The sequence below is a fragment of the Spea bombifrons genome, chromosome 6 (assembly GCF_027358695.1).
Source record: "Spea bombifrons isolate aSpeBom1 chromosome 6, aSpeBom1.2.pri, whole genome shotgun sequence".
In the NCBI taxonomy this organism is placed as follows: domain Eukaryota; kingdom Metazoa; phylum Chordata; class Amphibia; order Anura; family Pelobatidae; genus Spea; species Spea bombifrons.
In genome coordinates this window covers 32,749,442-32,771,249 of record NC_071092.1, presented here as the reverse complement: position 1 = coordinate 32,771,249, position 21,808 = coordinate 32,749,442, and the positions used below count along the sequence as shown (strand labels likewise).

The following is a 21,808-nucleotide window of genomic DNA, read 5'->3' as shown; positions in this document are numbered from 1 at the left end:
AAACATCATAACAGGAATGTTCTTCAGGAAGATTGATCTCCGCAACCTGTTTCATTGCCCCAGAAGAACGTCTCAACGCGAATCAATGAGTTTCATCAACTTTTCCACCCTGGCTATATGAAATGTTATTTATTGATAATTACAAATACTAAATACAAATTTACAGCTAAGATGCGATGTGTAATTCTATTCTTTGCATTGATGTTCCCTTTCCATTAGATTATTACTTATTTATACAGCTTCTACAATCTAAGTAGCATTATACTTAATGACAAACTCAAATCGATGTTCCCTGATTTACAGATCCAATACAAGTGTGTAGAAGCAAGCGATGAAATATGATTTCTATGCTTGATAGAATCATATAATCCCGTGCCATATGTAAGTGCCAAGCAATAATGTGGAAGGGATAAATATAAGTTACTGAGCAGTTTCCATTCACTCACTTTTTTCTTTGTCAAACACTGGCAACCTAAATAATCATACTCCACTCCCTAGTGCCAAGCATAAAACTTTACCATCACATCCATTTTCAGGAATTTAAATATACAAAAGGCTTGTTAAGCGTCATGGTTCTTCAGTGACCCCCTTAATCTTCTCCATAATACTTCACCTTTAAGTGATGGAGATAGGATATCGAGATACACTGTATGGTAAACACACGAGCTGCGTTTAACACAATAAAGAGCCTAATTACCGGAGAATTACTGCCTACCCTGCTGTATAATGCTGAGCCCCCGATTATATATTGCTGTCCCATATCGACGTTTTTTATTCCAACCTGGCAGTGACCTTTCAGAGCTAATTAGCCCCCTGATTAAAACAGAGAGGGAGGGATGGCGGGGAAAAATAATACGAGAAAACCCATTTAACCACATCTGTGGACCAAGAAGATAGGCTAAAAATAAAGCACTGGAATATAGCAATGATTTCAGATAATGACAGTAATCATGAATAATTGCCAACATTTGCTCTTCAACTATTAACGTTTTGTTCAGCGGCTGAACATTTTCCGAATGCTGTTGGGTACTGACATGACCACAAAGATACCGGCTCCCAGATACTCGAACGTGGTCATTACTGGTAACAAATAGGTGAGGATAGGGAATTATTTTTCTAGTGATTATAGGTATCTAAATTGAGCCCACATTAGCCGTGCATGGTTTTATTACAGTTATTTTATTTGATGTCTCATTAACCAAGCACTAAAGTGGAACTGTAAATTTCACAGCTTTTATATGTAAGCGAATACCTTTTCACCGGCACATGTGTATGTTTGGAGTTTTTTATAATCTTACATTGCCCCCTAATATCTATGAGATAGTCAGCCAGCGTAGAGTTGAAAACTACAAATATGGCTACTGGTTGGGCTATACACACATACGCATCCCAATCCTCATATCCTATTACCGGAAAATCTCGGGTATTAAAGGCACCTGTGTATTATATGCAGGTATAGTACATGTGTACAAGATGCTCCAGCTTCACATACTCACACACATGTACACACTTACATATACAAAGTTACTCCAAGCCTCGCATACACATTTAGGACCCCCTCCCAGTTTACCTACAGTTGTAGGTTATTCCCTTGTGGTTAAGCAGCGGGTGACAGGTCTGGTCTCCTCGCAGTCCTCACATGCTGTCATGTCCAGTCAGAACGCTGGAAAATGACATCATATTGCGGCACTCAGACTCAATCAGCATGCTGGGACTGAGGGAATACCAATGAAGAGGGCTTTGCTGGCGGCCATGATCACCACTGAACCGAAAGTGACAAACGCACCGGAAGTCTGGTTGGGGTTTAACTCCCATGTTACAGCTTGGACGATAGCCCTGTCTGCGACAATAAAATTCAAAAACTGATATTAAACCCTAGTTGGGTAGCCAGTAGGGTGACAGCATGTTAAGGATGAGTTGTGGCCCCGCAGCAGTGGGATGCGTGGCCAGATGCACACATTCGCTTCAAATGTACTTTCAGTTCTTCTTTTCATTGTTTAAGAATACATATGAAAGCATTTACTTGACACAGAAGAGGCTGCTGCGGTGGCGCTATTCCTCCATGGTCTGACTATTCTTGTCTTGGCTGCCTTAAGCAACCAATGACTGGCAAGAAAGCGCTTCCATTGAAGTTAATTGGTGCACTTTGCACATATGCAAACAAGGGTTTGACTAGAGGGGACTATATCATGTACACGGATACTACATATCAGCAGAACACATCTCCTGCACGGCTTTGAGTTGGGGGATGGAGAAAGAAGCAAATAGGATTCTGTAGAATCCCCCAATGCATTTGCAAAAGGGACGACCCCAAAAGTTAATATGACCTCACAGCTAATATCTATTAATGTGCATACGATGGCTGGAGCGTCCCTCAGTGCCGCTAATGCAATATTGGCAGTCTCCACAGCTGTTCTCATACATATGGAAATTGTACTGCTCCCTCTTCTAATAGGCTATTTAGATGAAAAAATAATAATTATGATGATCCCTATAAGCATCGAAGGTTTAACATTTCATGAATAAGGACCCCTTTGCCCAGTCTATCGTGTATCATAAGCGCAATTTGTTTCGGGTTTCTAGTAAGAGCTTTCTAAAGATATGTCGGAGACACAGCACTGTATGAATTAATCTGAAATCCATAACAAGTGGCAGTTAATATACCCCGGGGGAGACTGCAGCAAGCAATCACAATTAATTTATAAATAACTGTTTTGCCTCTCAACATGTAAGCATCTGGGAGACTGAAGACTGGATACATATTCTGTAATATAATTGGGATGAATTTATGCATTCATGTATTAACATGTAATTGATCTAATATAAAGCTATGATTAAAAACAGCCACAAGGAACCCCGTATTACTAAAACACTTGTTTCCAGGAGAGATGTTTTGAAATAAGACTTTTAAAAAGCATTCTTAGAGGGTTATATGAGGCCAACTAAAGCCATTCTTGAAGGAGATGTCCGTTGGGATTGGTTCTCCATGATGTAAAGTCTGGAAGCCATTTGGTAATAACTGCGGCAATCAGACACTAAACAAGAAAATCACAGACCACCTTGGCAAGAGCCGTCAGTAAAAGGACAAATACGATATACATTTTGAAGAGACTCTGGCACAAACTGTATACAGGAGCTTAGTTTCCTTCTTGTTGATCATATCGTTGGAAGAAGACTAGACAGGAGAGACAAGTAATGTATGGCGAAAACGAAGCTAGAAGACACAGGACTGGAGAAGAATGATGCAGAAGTTCATGACGAACCATTAGTGGGTTCCCCCGGCTTCTGCTATTATAGTACACTGCTTTTTTAATTTTTTTATTTTATTTAAAGTAGTGGTATTTTTTCTGAGTTTCCGACGGCCATGCTACTTAAATAACGCTCTGTATGAGCTCACTCTCGAAGAGTCTCCTCAATTAATTTCCATTAAGGTATCATGACAATAAATAAGGCATTTATTTGTAATTATCAAGAACTTAATTTTCCTACAATGTTCCACTTTCAAGCATAAAAACCACCTGAACATGCTACAGTCTCCTAAAATATAGGCTTAACAGAAAGGGTTTATATTTAAAGTATCGTAATATGACAGATGGGGGGGGGTTACTATTTCTTTAAGCTGCTGGCCTTCCACTAACGCTTCACACTTTAGTGGGTGCTGTAAACACACATTAAGCTGCAAGAATCCATGAATATATTGAGAAAAAAATCATTTCTAGAGCAGGATTGTTTCTGGAGGTTTAGAATGCCAATTGAAGAAGAAAATTAAAATTTTCAAGAGACTAAAGCGAAAATTTTTTGGTGAAGCTTGTATGATCATGCTTCAGATCTCATAATGGGAAATGTTCTTCAAAAAAAAGTTAAGAAACTTTTAGAATATCAGGTCCAACTTTTCTTGTGCATTAATCGAACTCAGTGGTGACACTAGTGAGGTTATGAAGGAAAACCCAGGAGGACCTCGCTGGCACGGTGGAGGGCTGTATAAAAACCACAGTAGACCTTATCATTTTCACTGGACTCAATTTGAAAAATATGGCATAGTAGTGAGGGGTGAGGACAACCATGGAAGAGAGAAGATATTTCTGTTGAGCTCCTTACTAAGTATACAGTTTTAAGCTCCATCCGCCTGGCAGTCAGCTTGAGGAAGCAAATCCATTCCCAAAATAATAAACTGGGTAGACTGGAAATCCATAACTCGGCCAATATAGAATCAATCCCTGCCAGAAGATCAGGCTAGCTGGTTCTTCGGTAATAACAGAGTTTATTTTTCTTTCCAGAATATCTTCACCTAAATATTTATGTCAGATACCCATCTGGCAAAGGACAGTAATCTGGATTTTTTCCCCATTGGATGATTATTGTAAATAAGATATTTTAATATAAATGACAGAATCATCATGACTTTTCTAGAGACACGTCATCCTCTGTAAAGCTCTTCCCTGTCGTCCAAAAAAATATCCTCAAGATGCACTTCAACAGACACCCCCCTACCACCCCATTCCTACTCTCACCCGGCTGTCCATCTCCATTCAAGTCTAGCAATATTTCTTATTTAATGCTCTTATATTTCTTATTTAGTTTTTATGCCCGTTTTCTGCAAGGTCAAATTGTTACGTCCTCTTTACACATTGTACAGCGCCTCAGAATAAGACGACGCTGTATAAATCAAGTCATAATATTAATAAACTTAGTGGTTTCATATTACTGCCTCGTACAAGAGAGAGTTTGTTTGACCAACTCTACAAAAGGAAGAAAAGTAGTAGCGGGAAAAACTATCTTTTGATTCCATCATGTTTTATAGCCTTTGGGGGATTCTAGATCACCTTAAATATATAATCATTCCGTTAAGCGACTCGTGGCCTCCGATATATGGGTTTAACAACACGGGCTGAGCTTCCGGTTAGTCACATGGATGCCTGGAGACGGTATAAAAGGCTGGAGTTGTCAGCATCAAACTGTATGAGTTAGAAGAAAGTGCATTACCCCAGACAGAATTATTAACTACTCGAAAAGAAGCTACAGTTTCAGCGGTTTCCTTCTGTAATGAGACAAGACTGTGGAGATGAACCAAAAAGGAAAAGAAAAAAAGACACGGCAGATTAAATGCATTAATCAATGGCGGCCTGGTATAAACCTGATAGGGTATTTTGTACAATATCTCCCCTTAATCATTTCAGCAATAACAGGATTTTAAGTGCTGTAAACGTCTAAACTATGCCTGCGAAGGGACGTTAATTGATCCCAAAATGAGAAACGTTTTAACCCTTTCACTGGTGGGGGAATTAAGTACTGGTTACACGCACTCTGATTGAAACCACCGAGCTTATAAGAGATCTGTCCTCAAGCCTACGCTACAAACGTGCATCGGTACACGGCAGCCCTTATTAAGCGCAAGGGCCGCAGCCGGACCACAGGAACAGGTGCAATATTATTGATGGGCCGTATATCGGCAGTAACCCATCGGGACTCCATAGGAGCAGTAAGGGATTCTATACTTTTACAGCGACTAAGCCACCCGTCATCATTCCGCACCCACAGCTCTCCTAGAGGGATCATTTCTACTTATGTGGGCAGAACGGGTATGATGGAACAGAACAGATATCCAAGAATGACCAGGGTCTATATACCTATTAGAAAAGATGGGGGAGGGGTATTTAGGAAACCCCTGTCGTTACTGTACAGTTCCCCAAAGTATGACCCTCCATATAGCGCTAGCAGAACAGATCTGAACTACAATAAGAGTACAGAAACAGATGAGACACAAAAGCAGTTAATAAGGCCGCATTATATGCCATTACATTTACCCAGATAAGTTGGTAACATAACCCAAACATATCTGATCGGTTCCACGGCGCATCTAATAAATCACATAAATAAAGACTAAAAACTAAGACACCGGTAATAAACCCCACATTATTCCACACATCCCTCTGTTATTCGATGGGTTACAGCAAGAAGTACCAAGAAAAGAATCCGCTTCAAAAAGCTACAGTCAGAAGAAAAAAAAAAACTAAATGTTACATTTAAATAATATTTAAGAAAAATATAATGAAGACAAAAGCCGCGGGAACTACAAGCAACAAAACTGGAGGAAGAATTAAACAGCTTAATATTATCCATTAAAACACATCTGGGGCAGAAATATATACTGGTAGAGCGACAAAGCCTCCGAGATCATATTAATGCTATTAGTTATTATCAGTGTTATTTATGTTCTCGTTTGGATCTTGGAGCTAAAGAGTTGATAGATCTTTTAAGGACAAATTCTGGATCCAGTCAGACAGGATCCACTCTGGAAAGGAAACCCACAGTGCAAACAATCATTTCATACGGTATATAACGCTGACGATTTACATGAGAAGAGATGGAGATGGCCACAAGCGTTACCGCGTTTCAAACTATTTGTAAACCTTCACTAAATGATATACGTTCAAGATGCCCAATTGGCGAAACAATTAGAACGAGTACACTATAGGTGATGTATACGGTGCTGTTGGGATAGTATCTTTTGTTCTGCACTATGATGACAAAGTTCACGAGATGAAAAGCACGCATATATGCATTATTATTATATTTCATATGGCACCATCATATTCCGTAGCACTGTACAGTTAGTAGACATGACATAAGTATATATAACATAATTTGACGTCTATACTCTAGATTGTAAGCCAGGCCCTCTTTACCCAATGTAGCGGCTTGCCTGTCAGTTCTGGTTTTGTTGTACTCTATGAATGCATGTGTTGTAAGAAGCACCGAGTAAACTGTCGGCACGATATGAAGATAATACATACACATATAGAGAGTAATATATATATATATATATATTATTTAATATACATAGATGGAGGAAAGCGTTGGTGAACTGGAATTTGCCAAAGGCTGCGGGAGAACATCTCGGGCATGTTAAATACGGGCTGATATTACAGAGCGAACCCGGATCGCACGGGATTCGTCAGTATACGCGGTACATGCGGGATACACCGGCGGCTAGTATGTGAGCAGCAGCAGCAGGTGAATGGGCTGAGAGGCTGCTCCACACACTCTGCACATTGATGCCCTCGCAGGGTAAGCGACAGACTGCAGCTCGGAGCTGAGGGGAGGATAACGAGGCTCAGTCGCCGCCGAGGAACTTACCGAGCTTTCCCCGGGAATCCTCCAGTTTCTGGATCTGGTTCTCCAGGAAGAGCATGGCGACCCCGAAGGTCAGCACCGCAAGCAGCTGCAACTTGGGCGGCATCATAATCCGTAAGAGCCCCATCAAAATGATCTATCGCGACATAACGTGGGCATCGGGGGTGTGGGGAGCGGCACTGCAGCGACCTGCTGCTTCTGAGACACAGGCACACCCGCCGGGCTCCCCCTGCGGAGCCAATAGGAAAAGCAGCGAAGGAAGACGGCGCCGCGACCGGCAGCAAGTCCAGTGCGGTCCGCTTACAGTTTACACTCCGTACCCGCTGCTCTCCCAGCTCCGTCCGCAGCCACAGCAGCAGCAGCGCCGGCCCATTGCGTGTCGTGTCACGTAGCCACGCCCCCTGCGCTCTACGTCAACGACGTAATGAACATCACCTCAGCGTCTCTCTCCGTAAGCCTAGTTGCTTAGAAACTAAACCCTTCTGGTTCCTATGTCTGATTGGATGTTCTCCTACCCCAAGTACCTACCCGGACTTCAGTGATATGACTGAATGTTACGCGCTACACTCAAGGCCCCCTACTTTCAAAATTAAGCTGTCCGAAGTATGCCTGATGATTCAAATGAATATGTCCCTAATAATAATGATTGGAGGCATTGGGGGTTTAAGTGAGCTTTTTTGACTGCTAAAATAAGATGAATTAAAATAAAATGATCTTCATTGAATAAATGAAGGTACATTCCAGTTTGTAGTCTTGCCATCTTGGTAAACATGGATTAATCTGCGCTGCTGCCACTGATATAAAATTGCGAGAATTGTATACATTTGTACCCTCTTATAATTACGAGGTATTTGCTTTCAGGCAATTACAAATACAGCCTGCGGGGGCCTTCACGTCAGCAGTGACTGGTGGCAAGATGGTGGCGGAGAGGTTGCTGCTGTGCTTTGTCGCCGCGTTACAAGCGGTAAGAGACGTCTCTACGGGGTTGTATACGTTGTTTACGGTGTATGTTTCCCAATTCTGTTTGTTTGAAGAATAGGGTAGTCGGGTGATATCCGGCAATATTGCATGTATCTATGTTTTATTTGGATGACGTGGCTCTGAGCTAGTGATGGGAAGTTCGGATCATTAAAGTGAATCGGATCATTTCGATTCGTTCACTGAAATGATCCGATTCATGATCCGGATCTTCGGATCACTCAGTGTGTCTGCACGGAGTTACTGTTTTCCAGTAACTCCGTGCAGGCACACTAACGATTAGCCCCGCCCCTTTCATTATGAATCCTCCCCCCTGCCTCCAGTGATGTCAATGAAGGCAGAGAGTCGTTCAAAGATTCGGATCTTACAGGGATCCGGATCACTGTAAGATCCGGATCACTGTAAGATCCGGATCATTGTAAGTGTCATTGGCATTGTAATCATTCAGAGAATGTCACCATACTGTTATAAATAATACATTAATAATCACTGCCCCCAGGATTTACATTCCCCTTTACCTGCAACTGCACCTTAAGCTAACTTTATTAAATTAATTAAATTAACCCTCACCATTAAATTAACCCTAAACACCCCATCAACCATGTCTGCCCCTAAAATTAACCCTTAACACCCCATCAACCATGACTGCCCCTAAAATTAACCCTTAACACCCTATTAACCATAACTGCCTCCAAATTAACCCTAAACACCCCATTAAGCATAACTGCCCCTAAATTAACCCTAAACACCCCGTTAAGCATAACTGCCCCCAAATTAACCCTAAACACCCCATTAAGCATAACTGCCCCCAAATTAACCCTAAACACCCCATTAAGCATAACTGCCCCCAAATTAACCCTAAACACCCCATTAAGCATAACTGCCCCCAAATAAACACTAAAGACCCCATTAAGCATAACTGCCCCCAAATTAACACTAAAGACCCCTTTAAGCATAACTGCCCCCAAATTAACACTTAAGACCCCATTAAGCATAACTGCCCCCAAATTAACCCTAAACACCTCATTAAGCATAACTGCCCCCCAATTAACCCTAAACACCTCATTAAGCATAAATGCCCCTAAATTAACACTAAAAACCCCATTAAGCATAACTGCCCCCAAATTAACCCTAAACACCTCATTAAGCATAACTGCCCCTAAATTAACACTAAAGACCCATTAAGCATAACTGCCCCCAAATTAACCCTAAACACCTCATTAAGCATAACTGCCCCTAAATTAACACTAAAGACCCCATTAAGCATAACTGCCCCTAAATTATCCTTAAACACCCCATTAAGCATAACTGCCCCCAAATTAACACTAAAGACCCCATCAACCATACCAATTTATTAGGTAATTTATCTGGAGTACATGCAATTAATTTAGGGGCAGTTATGGTTAATGGAGTATTTAGGGTTAATTTCAGGGGCCGTTGTGGTTAATGGGGTCTTTAGGGTTAATTTCAGGGGCCGTTATGGTTAATGGGATCTTTACGGTTAATTTCAGGGGCAGTTATGGTTGATGGGGTATAAGGGTTAATTTTATGCTGATGATTGAGGGTTAATTTAATTAATTTAATAAAGTTAACTGTAGGTGCAGTTATAGGTAAATGGGGGCAAACTCAGGGGAATCTAAATCCTGGGGGCAGTGTGAACATTATTAATGTATTTATTTATTAATGTATTTATTTATAAAAGTATGGTATCAGTAATATTCTCTGAATGATTCGAATCTCTGTAAGATTCGGATCCTTGTAAGATCCGGATCCCTGTAAGATTCGAATCATTCGACTCTTCGGTTCATTCGACTCTTCGGTTCATTCGACTCTTCGGTTCATTCGACTCTTCGGTTCATTCGACTCTTCGGTTCATTCGACTCTTTGAACGACTCTCTGACTCTATGAGTCATCGTTCCTGTGAGAATTAATGAGCTGTAATCTGACCCCAGAGTGCTCTGCAGATGACTCACAGCTCTAGGATCAGGTTACAGCTGCATGATGATTCACAGACTGAACCGCTACAAACGAATCGTTCAGTCTAGTGAACAGACTCATCCGGATCACTAAAAAGAACCGGATCAAATGAACGATTCGTTCATGATCCGGACATCACTACTCTGAGCAGCTTCCTGCCCATCTAGCGCTGAAGCCGTCTTAGTTAACCGTGAGGAGACAAACACCCTGGGGATATTACATTACGTTTATTTATATAGCGCCAACAGATTCCACAGCGCGGTTACAATCAGTGGGATCATTTAAAGTCACACACAACAACAATCGGGTACGAAATGAGAAGAGGGCCCTTCTGTGGGGCGCTTACAATATAGTCGAGGCGGAAGTGAAGAGAGGACGGCTTGGATGGAGATGAGATGATCTGTAGAGATTGTTCAGGCGGGTTGGAGAGAATGGTCTAAAAGGAGAAGTGAATGAGGCAGATTGAACTAAATAAAAGTTGCAAGAAACCTCCTAAGTGTCCACCCAAAAAACATCAAATAACCAACCAACCAACACAAAAGATATTGAAAAGTACAATCTCAACCAAATGTGTGATTTAATAAATATAACAATAGTGAATATAAAAGTCTGATTCTAACTGAAATAATAACGATTAAAAAAAAAATAGTGACAATCCAAATAGATTGTAAACTCGTTTGAGCAGGGCCCTCCTCACCTCTCTGTTAGTCAATTTGTTATGTTACTGCGTGTTATGTCTTGTCTACGCATTGTACAGCGCTACGGAATTTGTTGGCGCTATATAAAACAATAAATAATAAAGTAGAAGCAGGTAATCGCTGAAGGAGCTCCGTATTAAACACGGAGCAGGAGATAAGGGTGCCGGCTGAGAGTATTAGGTGGAAAGGTCGTACCATTCTCGGAAGAGGTGGATTTTCAGAGAGATTTTGAAATATGCATATTAAGGTGAAAATCTATCAGAGCGGGGAAGGGGATTCCAGAGAAGGGGTGCAGTGTGGGTGAAATCTTGAAGACGGGAGAGAGAAGAGGGAATGACGGTAGAAGAGAGCTGAGAGTCATGAGAGGAACAAAGAGGGCAATTGGGGGTGTATTTGGATTGGGGGGTAGAGATGTAGGGGGTGCGGAGTTGCTTCTTCATATTGCATTGTTAGTGGAGTAGGGTGCAGTGTTTGTCTTGTCTCCGACTCGCCTACGCTGTCCTGTTTGATGTTTGTAAGGATAATATAACCAGACTGGGGCCGGTATGAAATATCACATATCCCTCCTGGAAGAGGGTTGTCCAGTGATTCATTGTGACCCTTAATGGGCTCTATTGGCATCATTCCATTTTCCCCCCAATTTCTTAACGCAGTGCTACACCTCCAGGCTTAAAAAATAAAATAAAAGCAGGACTAGATTATTCCCCCAGGTGATCAGTCATATAAAAGTGTGTCAGAATCCATACATATTCCTCTTTGTATTTAGCACCAACATGCTAAATGCTATACATGTTATATTGACTTGTAGGGTGCCTCGATTAATGTAGGCCTATTAACTTTATATATCAGAAGTCATACCAACCTCAGAATGTCGTGGGGTCCTCTTTGCCATCACATACATAGTTGGCACTGAAAGGGTTACAGGTAATGCTCAGCTATCAAATGCTTCCATCAGAATCTCCCTGAAGTTTTACAGGAACAGATATTATTTTTAATGCACGCGTTGACATTAATCTTCTAGTAGCTGGCAGTTTGATTTACAGGGTTTTCTTTCACCCCTTCATAGCCCGTATTTACCTGCATTGACTGTGTATTTTTCTTCCCTCCTCAGCTGTCAGCATACGGGGCCGAGCTCTCCTCTGAAGCATGCAGGGATCTTGGCTTCTCTAGTAGCTTATTGTGCAGTTCATGCGACCAGCTTGGTCAGTTTGGACTCAATGCAATAAACTTATCCTGCAGGCAGTGCTGCCAGGAAGAAGCTCGTTTGGAATCTAGAAAGGTATGATTATAAATGTTTTGTTGCTATTATTAAAATGTAAGTTAAAGTCCAATACTGGAAATTGAAATAAAACGATGTAACTCAGCACTCTTTATTACACTCGATCCAACTACAGGATCTTTTTCCACCATGTGGCAAAGTTTCAATCTGACTTCAAGGTTGAAGAAGATCCTGTAGTTGGATTGGGTGTAATAAAGAGTGCTGAGTTATATATATATATATATTTTTTTTTTTTTTTTTTTGGGGGGGGGGATAATGGCTGTCAGGGCCGTATCTGGGGCAGGAGGGGCAGCTGCCTCAGGCACCGCAAGCTGAGAGACCATCTTCATCTGTCCAATGGCATTGCCCCTTCTCTTCCAGCAACATCCGACCCTGCCCCAGGTGCCAAAAAACGTTGTTACTGCTCTGATGACTTCCTTTAACCCCTTAATGAAAAAGCCCGTACATGTACAGGCTCAAAATGCATTGTTTTCAATGGGTTTAGGGACCGCCCACTGTCATTAAGGGGTTAAACCTAAGCAGAATTCAGTCATTTAATACATTGGGATTTTATTAAACATTATACTTTGCATGCCGTGCGCTATACAAATTGCTTAGGATTCTCTTTTGTTAATATTGATGGCATTGCACTATACAGTAGAATAATTCTAACCATGGATATCTCTATAGAAATGCTTTAGTCCGTGGCTATACCCTCCTGGCCAACTAAAACAAATTGGGGAAACAGACACATAATGTGACACTTAATTATATGTGTCTAGATTGTAAGATCTCTCCTCACCTTCTGAGTTGTAATGCCCTACTTGTCTTCTTATATAGCACTATTATACTCTGTAGTGCTGTACAATGGTTATGTTTGAGTGTGGAAGCAGTATGTTGCTGGATTAGTTAACATAATCTAAAAAAAAAAAAAACACCAAAATGATACCGAAAACTAAGCAAAAATAACTTAATGTATCTGAGCTTCTACTGCTTTAAGCCCCAAACCAACTTTTCTTTTCTTAGTAACCCCCAATTCAAGTTACCTGAGTCATTTGTAAACATGTCTCAGAAGCAGTTAGTTGTGAATATTTTTTTTTGTTTTCTATATTTTTGTGTAATTTCTCTTGAGATTTTGGATAATGTGTGCATTCTATATCTTGAGTACTTCATTAAAATGCCCTTTTTTATTCCAAAAGGGTTAACAACTTCTCAGTGCCAGTTTTCTGCTGCACATGCAGAATGCTATTGGGGTGTAAAACAAAGAGTGATGAGATGAAGGGGAACCTAACTGTGCGTGAAATTGTAGCAGCAAAAGAGATTGGCCACATTTAGAGCTTCTAAATATAGCTGGTGGTTTAAAAATGTACAGTAGACCTCTGTCTTTCGGTTCGGTGTTCTACCTGACCATGCAAGAGAAACCAGGGGAAGAGAGGGCAGATACAGAGGGGGATTCTCAATGCAAAAACCCCCCCTCAAAACGAACATTTAACCCTTTGAGTGGTAGGGGCAGATGTCACCTAAGACAAACCTAAAAAAGTTTACACTTTGGTTTCTTACCGTTCAGAATAAATAAAAATATTAAGAGGCCTAATTTATTGCAAACCATTCATCCATTATATGATAACGGTAAAAAATACAAAAAAAAAACCCAAATTTAATGCATTATTTCCCATACATTCCAACATACAGAGCCAGTAATGAAAACTAAATAACCCCTGCAGCTTTAGTAATTGTTTTATATATATTTATATATATATCACAGGCACGTAGTGGTACATACATGTAGATTGCACACAAAGGCAATGCAGATGCTCGTAAACAATATATCACTAAGTAGACTCTTTTATAAAGGTTTAAAATAGAAAACTATGCTAAAGGCACAATCTATACACAATTTAAATGTTCACAAGTATGGCGCGTTTTTGCAGCCCTGCCTGGTGCACCCGCTTTTTCTGGTCTGTGACACCCATCACCTTTATGATCATTCTGGCTGAGGCAGATGGGACTTGTAGTCCACAAAAGGACATTATTTTCTTAAATAAATGTAAAACGCCATTATTGCATTGATATTGGAAGGTGATACTTGGCTATCGTGCAAATGATGCATGGAGTTTCCCTTTAAAATTCTACTTAAGTACATTTGCTGACGAAGCCTATTTTTCCTAATGCGCACATTTCTTGTGTTTTGGTGTCTTTGGTAAACAAGTGTAAACCTGCGATGTGATAAGTGCCGTATTGTATGTTACTGGCTAGTAAAATCCCATTAGTTGCTTCAGACATCGCCGTTCATAATTGTAAATGAAGCTGATTGAATGACTACAAAGCACAGCTGTCGTCTCCGTGAATCTCATCCTTTCTTGGTAGAACACAAGCACACTTGATTGCAGCTACAAAGCCCGTGGGCAAAATACCCCAAACCCCTTCCCTGTGTGGAATCTAGAATTCTTCTGTACTCGACACGCTTCCACAAAGATAGCTTGTTTAAGCTGGATGTCCCATAAGGCCAGAGTTCAAAGGCCAATCGCAATGCAGATTCATAAAGATTAAAATTAGAGCGTTTTCTGTAATTCGCTTATTACTCATTAAGGTAATCGTCTTCAATATCCTGTCACTGGACTATTTTACCAAAATGTGCCGTAAATCTTACATACAAATGTCAGTGTTTTAATACATTACCAGATGACTGCAGTATTATTCCAGGAGCTCGGCTAGCCACACTTTGTCATTGTGATTCCTCTTGGCGATGCATAACTTTTTTTTTTGTTTGTTAGCCTTCAAAAGATCTCTAACTAAAATTAACATAAAGGTAGTTTTTAAAAGTAATACTTTTTTGTGTTAATGTATTTTTTTGTTTGCAGAGATATCCAGGGGCTGTACTTGAAGTCTGTGGATGAAAATTGGGGAGGTTCCCCCAAGTCCAGGGTATGTACCCACTACAGAATTGGCTCCTTTATATTAGTTATTTACTCTGCCGCTTGAAATGTTGAATTATGAAGCGTTTTATATAACTTCAAATAAGTCGGGTTCTTGGATTTTATGATTAAGGGTAACAATGTCTAAAAGATACCCAGCATAATTGCATTCAATATATACCTGTATGTAATGACACCCTGTTTTGTGTCATCCATGTGTTTTGTGTTGAAATTGTCCCTTTAGTGCGTTTGTGCCCCCCCCCCCAAAAAAAAATGGCAGCTAGATTTCTGCTACACATGAGCTGGAGATATTCTGGAGGTTTAATATGGAGGGGGAATTTAGACAAGACTGGTAGCTATTTTATTTAGACCACCGCTACATTCTTAATGCAGTTACCCAACTTAATTTATTTCATTCAGTAACACTTCCTAACACGCTGCGTTGAATGGAGCATATTGACGTAAGTCAATCAGACCCCAACAGCTCAAGTTGTATTTTTCATGCCCTAATGAAACCGCTGTTGGTAGGTAACACGTCTTCTCATCTTCCGGTGCTTCCCTAATGACGTCTGTGCACTGCTGGGGCCGCTAGAAGGCTAGCTTAAGCTAGGGTATCTCTGAATTCTGATTGTTCAGGATGTTTTAGTAAAAAGAAATATTGAAAACTAACTTTTACAGCAGCATCCTCTCTCCAGTTCATTCTGCGTAAGGCGCTGTGTATCTCTTATGTTTTATGTGCTGATTGGCATCGCTGCGTCTTGGCATTTGCACCAAAGACTTCGTTGTAACAAAGTCTGCCATGTGGTCTTTTCGGTTAGTTTGTTGCCATAAGAATTGAAAATCAGTTTCCAGATAAAATATGCTTAATTATCTGTTCAAGTTACATGCTTTATAAAACATTAAACTAATTGGGTAATTTGGGCATATGACCTGACAGATTAGCGCGTAGATCCGCTGTGATATTAAAACAGTTCTAATTGGTTGATAGAGAAGTGCTTGGCTCCAGTAAGTCTCAGCAGCGCCATATGCCCCCGACTTGTGCTTTATTATTAGAACTAGTGCAGATTGGGTGAATATAAGCAGCACTTCATGGTGTAGCCTACCATTGCCGAAGTACAACAGCCTGCTATTTGTTGACGGTTGTTTTGCCTTAAATATATCTTTGTATTTTAGTGAATAGTTCGGAACAATGTGTATCTATTCCATTATATTACATAATACATATATATATATTCCAATGTGTATCTATTCTATTATATTACACCTGGGTTTTAGTCTCACGAGGCCATATGAATGTTCAGGCCTAATGGGAAATAATATTTATCTGTGATGAACTACATTACTGTATACAGCCGTGTATTTTATGAACAAAGAGAAAGACTTCTCCTTTTAACGAGCATTTCTGAGCTCTACCACTATAAGCATAGAGGGGGTACAAAGCTACGGATGGGACCCATGTCTAGATGACCTAACTTCAAAGAAACTCTTCAAGACTAATGTTTTGATTGTCGCACCTCAAAGCCTTCTCCATCCATGCATGTAAATGATTTGTTTTTGCTTACAGCTTTTGTCAGGAGTGAGAAGCCCAAGCTTTTCAAGGGTCTGCAGATTAAGGTACTCCTCAGTTGTGCGTTGCATTTGTCAAGCTTTGTACGGTTAATCTTCGCTCGTCAGGGAATCGTAGTCCATCTACAATGCAATCATTTTGCAGTTTACAAGTTAGGGCCTCAGATCACCGATGGTCAAAATATAGCTATTTCATAAGATGCTGTTTTACCCCAAATGCTGATAAATTGTTTCTTTACATAGTGACAAAAACTTTTTAGTTTTAAGCAGGGACAGCTCCTTTTATTGTTTAGTGGAAACATTATTTTTCAAAAGGCTTTACATGTTTGATGGTACTTATGTGGAAGATGAACATTAAGATTTTCCCACTGGTTCATTTAAATTCTTCCAAGTATATGTGCACCAGGCGGCTTTTATGTTTTAACCAAAAGCCTAATGTTTAATATTGTTAATGCAGCCCACCTCTTTCACCACCTGTCCATATACAAAGTTTGTCAACCAGTTTACTTACAAAGCTAGATGTTATGTGTTTTGTTTTGGGTTTTTTCTTTTTGTTTAATATATTGAGCTTTGTATAAAACATTCCTGTATTTGATTCTTTTTTTCAGTATGTGCGTGGCTCTGATCCTGTACTAAAGCTGCTGGATGACAACGGGAACATTTCAGAGGAACTTAGCATTCTCAAATGGAATACAGACAGTGTGGAAGAGTTCTTGAGTGAAAAACTTGAGAGAGTATAATGGCCCAATATCATTAGTGTCTTCAATGCAACCCCACCCAACTTAGCCACTTGGTATATTTAGTTTTACCCTGTCAAACACAACCAAAGGTCGGATTATTCCAAAGATATTACTTATACGGTGATTAGAAACTGATGGCTTTCAAGAAAGACATCAGTGACTTTGGTGACATCTGAAGACTGTTGAAAAATGAGACTAAGGGCCATATTAATAAAGAACTCTTCTGGTTCGGCAATTAACAGGAACATTTATTGTGCTCCACATTTAGTCCCAGAATTGTTGTCTGTAAATATGGCCCAATGTTCCTTGTAATAGTTATACAGGCATATTTCTGAAAGTCATCCAATAACTTAATCTTTTGGGTTCTAGTGTGTTAGACTTTCCTTAAACACGTACTGGTAGCCCCCGTAGACTGCGTATCCCTACAACAAGTCCTAAGATCATGGACTCAACCAAAAATCAACTCTCTTACTCTTAATCGTAACTATATGTTACGATTATAAATTGATATCTACAGCTTTTGGTTTAGTTTTGGGGAGAATTAATAATTGTGTAGAAACTTTAGATGAACAACCTGGAGCTTGTGAGGCATGGTCCATGCCTGGCCTGATACCTGGCGGTCTGTGTATGAGCCAGTCCTGATGTGCACGCAACAGACAGGAGATCGGTGTCAATGCTCCTTAGATAGTAGGAGCTTAAGTTGCCTCTGCTTGGACTTGGTCTACTCTTCATGAGCCCAGCCTGCACCAGGTGTTTAACGCTAGTTCTGCCAACTGTGGTAATATGGACATATCTGACATAGTCTGGCCAGTTTTAAACCCACTTCCTAGGTCAAATAATTTGAGATTGTAACAATACCTTTTCTACTTTTCTTAAGAATAATGGAAAGATAGGTCTGAATGGGTTCACGATGCCATCAACACAGGGTGGCATTCATCAAAAGTGACTGCTAAAATCTGGTGCTCCTGTCTCTGGCCTCCTGACTTTTCATGGTGGTCATCTCCATAATTTCATGGCACCGGTTTAAAAATATAAATGGTAATGACACTGTGTATTCCACCCTGTCCTGTTTGATTTCACGTGCATTTTTTGTTGCTTTTTTTCTAGATTTACAGTATCTTACAAATGCCGCGTCTTTTGAGTGGGTGTTTTAGTGATGATGAAAGGACTCTGTTCACTGCATTAGATGTGACACATTAGGGTTCTGCACTTTTGTGAAGACTACACAGAAACCTTTTTATAAGGCTTGTGGATGTCTGATGTCCTGTGTAATGGCTCAAAATGTCTTGCTGTAATGCAATAAATATGAGTTAGATTGACTGATCAGCTCAAGAAAGAAAATAAAAAATTTTCCACATTTTGAACGGTTTCCTAATTTTTTTTCACTTATCAAATATATGAGTAATGTGATTAACACCAAAGATTCCATCAAACATTTTGTACCTCATAAGAAAAACAACTCTAAGATATACATCACCAAAGTGTGTAACAGGGATGGGCATCTTTAATTCACCTCGAATATAGCTCAAGAAAAACGAGTTGGAAAATGTTTAATATTGCTGAGTAACAAAGCCTGTGGACTTCTCTTTGGGTTGTCTACCTACCTCCATGGATATCTGCGTAGGTGGAGACCTTGATCTGTAGCGGCCTTGGATTTTAAAATTGGGGACGCTGGTCGCAATCTGATGCTAGGACTGCTGCTGTACACATTGCATGTTTCCTAGTGTTGGGGGATGAATGTATTATAATAATAATAATATGCTAGGGAGGTCTGGGTAAGTTTCTTTTTTTTGCTCAGTGTTTGCTCATCCTCGTGCAAACCTTGTGAAAAGAATTGTTTAAAATCTTTAACAATGTAGCAATGATGCCTACACTAACTTGAAGCCGGTGGGTACCCGGGAAAGCTTAGTAGTTCTGTCACTTTATTCTCGTCTCTGCAGGTTTAATTGCATAACGCATCTCAGAAACCTTAAATAGCCCTTTCAGTTTCTGTAGCAAAAGCCTATCAATGTCTGCCTTTATGTGACATGACAAGAGCTCCTGGCAAATATTCTGAATGAGACAAAACGTAGTCGATTTAAAGCATTATATCTGAGAAGGGTTTTGGTATTTAATGGTACATTCTGCAGAGTAGGTGAAACAGCACTTTAGGATAGGAGACCCTTTATTGACCTTGACGATGGTTGGTGTGATTATTGAAGTGGTTATAAAACTAAGAATGCAGTGTAAGTCGGCATTTTAAGGTATTGATCCTTGAGGAAAATGTATATTATACTAATCTGCTCCTCTTCAATCCGAGGAATTCTCTGTATGGCTGTAATGCATAGATTACCCTGCCACATACTGACCAGAGAGCAAAGCTATCGTCTTCCTGACTCCTCTTAGATTAGAACTTTAATGAGTTTAGAATCCCAGGAACTGAAAATGTTTGAACAATATGTTTTTCTTTCCCCGCTCCTTTTGTAGGTTGCAAAAGCACGTCTAGTTTCAGTCACATAATACATGGCACTGAAGTCTTGTAGTGATTTGTGTCTGCATCTTGGCAAGACTCCTGGCCTTCAAACACCGGTACAATTCGATCAAAACTTCAGAGGGATAGTTTAATTCAATGTGCAGCGACAATGCATTTGAAGTAACAACTGCAGCTAGTTAACAGTTTGTAACCATTCCTAGAAGTCTAAGATTAAGCTGCAACATATTAATATAGATTTTAGGAGAATCTGACAGTGTTGGGTATTAAATAAGATATTACTAGTTGGACTATTTTAGTAGTCAACTTAATTTTTCCTGTCCAATTTTTCCTTTCAGGTATTAGCTCGGGTTATCGCCTATGGACAATTCATGGTCATAAATCAAGGACTCTAGCCTCTCTGTGTCTCTGTCTGAACAGAGCCGACCTATACGCACATGACCAGAAAGAGAGATGCTGGTTCCTCGCAGGTTACGCAATGGAAAATCCAGAAGTAATATTTCCATTTAAATGGGTTATGTTCCATCAGACTATGGATTATTAAATGTTTCTGGCATACTATGTGAATAATATTTGGATTCAAGTAGAGTCTTCTGTTTGACAGGCATTACAGCCAAGCCATTTAATATCCCGTAGCTTCCGAAAGATTTAAATCCTCTTATGAAAATGAAATAGAAGTCAGAGAGCACAGCATGTGGTGATGTTTCTGAATGTTGTAAAAAGTGGTTTGAAACATTTTCAAATCATTTATTTAGTATTTCAAAGGTTAAGTTCTTAGTTTCAAATCAAACCACATAATAAAATCAAATAGCAAGAGGGCTTTTAACCCCTTTTCACTAAACATGGCAAGCAATATTTAGGCTGTTAATAATTTATGTACCACTGAATACAGTAAAATCTCATATACACTGTATGACCAAAAGTATGTTGACACTCCTGCTAATTGAGTTTAGGTGTTTCAGCCACACTCATTGCTAACGGATAAAAAATAAAGCACATAGGCAGCTCCATAGACCAACATCAGGAGCAAAAAGAGTTGTACTGAAGAGCTCAGTGACTTTAAATATGGCACTGTCATATGATGCCACCTTTGCATCCACAAGTCAGCTCACAAAATGTTTACCCTTGTCCACTGTAAGTGTTATTATTGTGAAATGGAAGCATCGACGAGTAACAGCTTATCCAGAAAAACCTTGGCCTGTCCTCTGTAGCATCGCTCAGTAGAGACTTCTAAACTGCCTCTGGAAGCAAATTCAGCACAAGCACTCTGCTATGGGAGCTTCATGAAATAGGTTTACATGGGCAAGCAGCTGCACACAAGCCAAAGATTGCAATGCCTAATGCAAAGCACACAACCACTGGACTCTGAATCAGTGGAAACATGTTCTCTGGAGTGAGGAATCTTGCTTCACTATCTGGAAGTCTTGATTGATGAAACTGGCTTTGGCGGATGTGAGAACGTTATCTACTGGAAAGCATATTGGATACTGTAAAGTTTGGGCCCTTAGTTCCAGTGAAGAGTCATGCTAATGCTACAATATACAAAGACATTTTAGACAATTGTATGCTTCCAACTTCGTGGGACCAGTTTGGGGAAGGCCCTTGGCTGTTCCAGCATGAATGTGCCCCAGCGCACAAAGCAAGACATGGTTGGATCAGTTTGCTGTGGAGGAACTAGAGTGGCCTTCCCAGACCCCTGACTTTAACTCCAGTGAACTGAAATGGAGATTACAAGCCAGGCCTTCTCCTTCAACTATCTTCTCTTATTTATCTCTCTCTTTCCCCTCTTGTAGCTTTCCATAAACACCAAACCCTCTGCAATCCACCATCTGAAAGCAAGCAGTTTCTGTCACATCTCCTCTCTCTCTCTCTTCTCTCCTCCAATCTATGCATATAGAGATCCCTTAGTCTTTCTAGAGAATTTTTGTCCTGCAACCTAGTCATGATTTCAGTAGCCTGTATCTGAACTCTCTCTAGAAGGTTAATATCTGGAGATGGGGTCTTCAGAACTGATCAGGCATGGCCACCTCCCTTTTTCTGCGATCAAAATAGGTTCTGTTCCACCAGACTAA

General features: G+C 40.2%; 2 protein-coding genes across 2 annotated transcripts in view; one reads left to right on the top strand and one right to left on the bottom strand.

Annotated features, from left to right (window-relative positions):
- The window catches only part of HS2ST1 (heparan sulfate 2-O-sulfotransferase 1), a 57,616-nt gene extending 50,089 nt beyond the window's left edge, over positions 1–7,527 (bottom strand). The window contains exon 1 of the mRNA XM_053470270.1: positions 7,138–7,527. Within this exon, the coding sequence (XP_053326245.1) occupies positions 7,138–7,261 (124 nt within the window). The 5' untranslated portion in view covers positions 7,262–7,527. The remainder of the gene's footprint in view (positions 1–7,137) is intronic.
- A 487-nt stretch (positions 7,528–8,014) lies between these two features.
- SELENOF (selenoprotein F) lies at positions 8,015–17,415 on the top strand. Its single transcript, XM_053470271.1, has 5 exons — positions 8,015–8,098; positions 11,899–12,066; positions 14,907–14,970; positions 16,525–16,574; positions 17,135–17,415. The coding sequence occupies exons 1-5, from the start codon at positions 8,051–8,053 to the stop codon at positions 17,264–17,266; spliced, it is 462 nt and encodes a 153-aa protein (XP_053326246.1). The 5' UTR covers positions 8,015–8,050; the 3' UTR covers positions 17,267–17,415.
- The last annotated feature ends 4,393 nt before the right edge of the window (positions 17,416–21,808 follow it).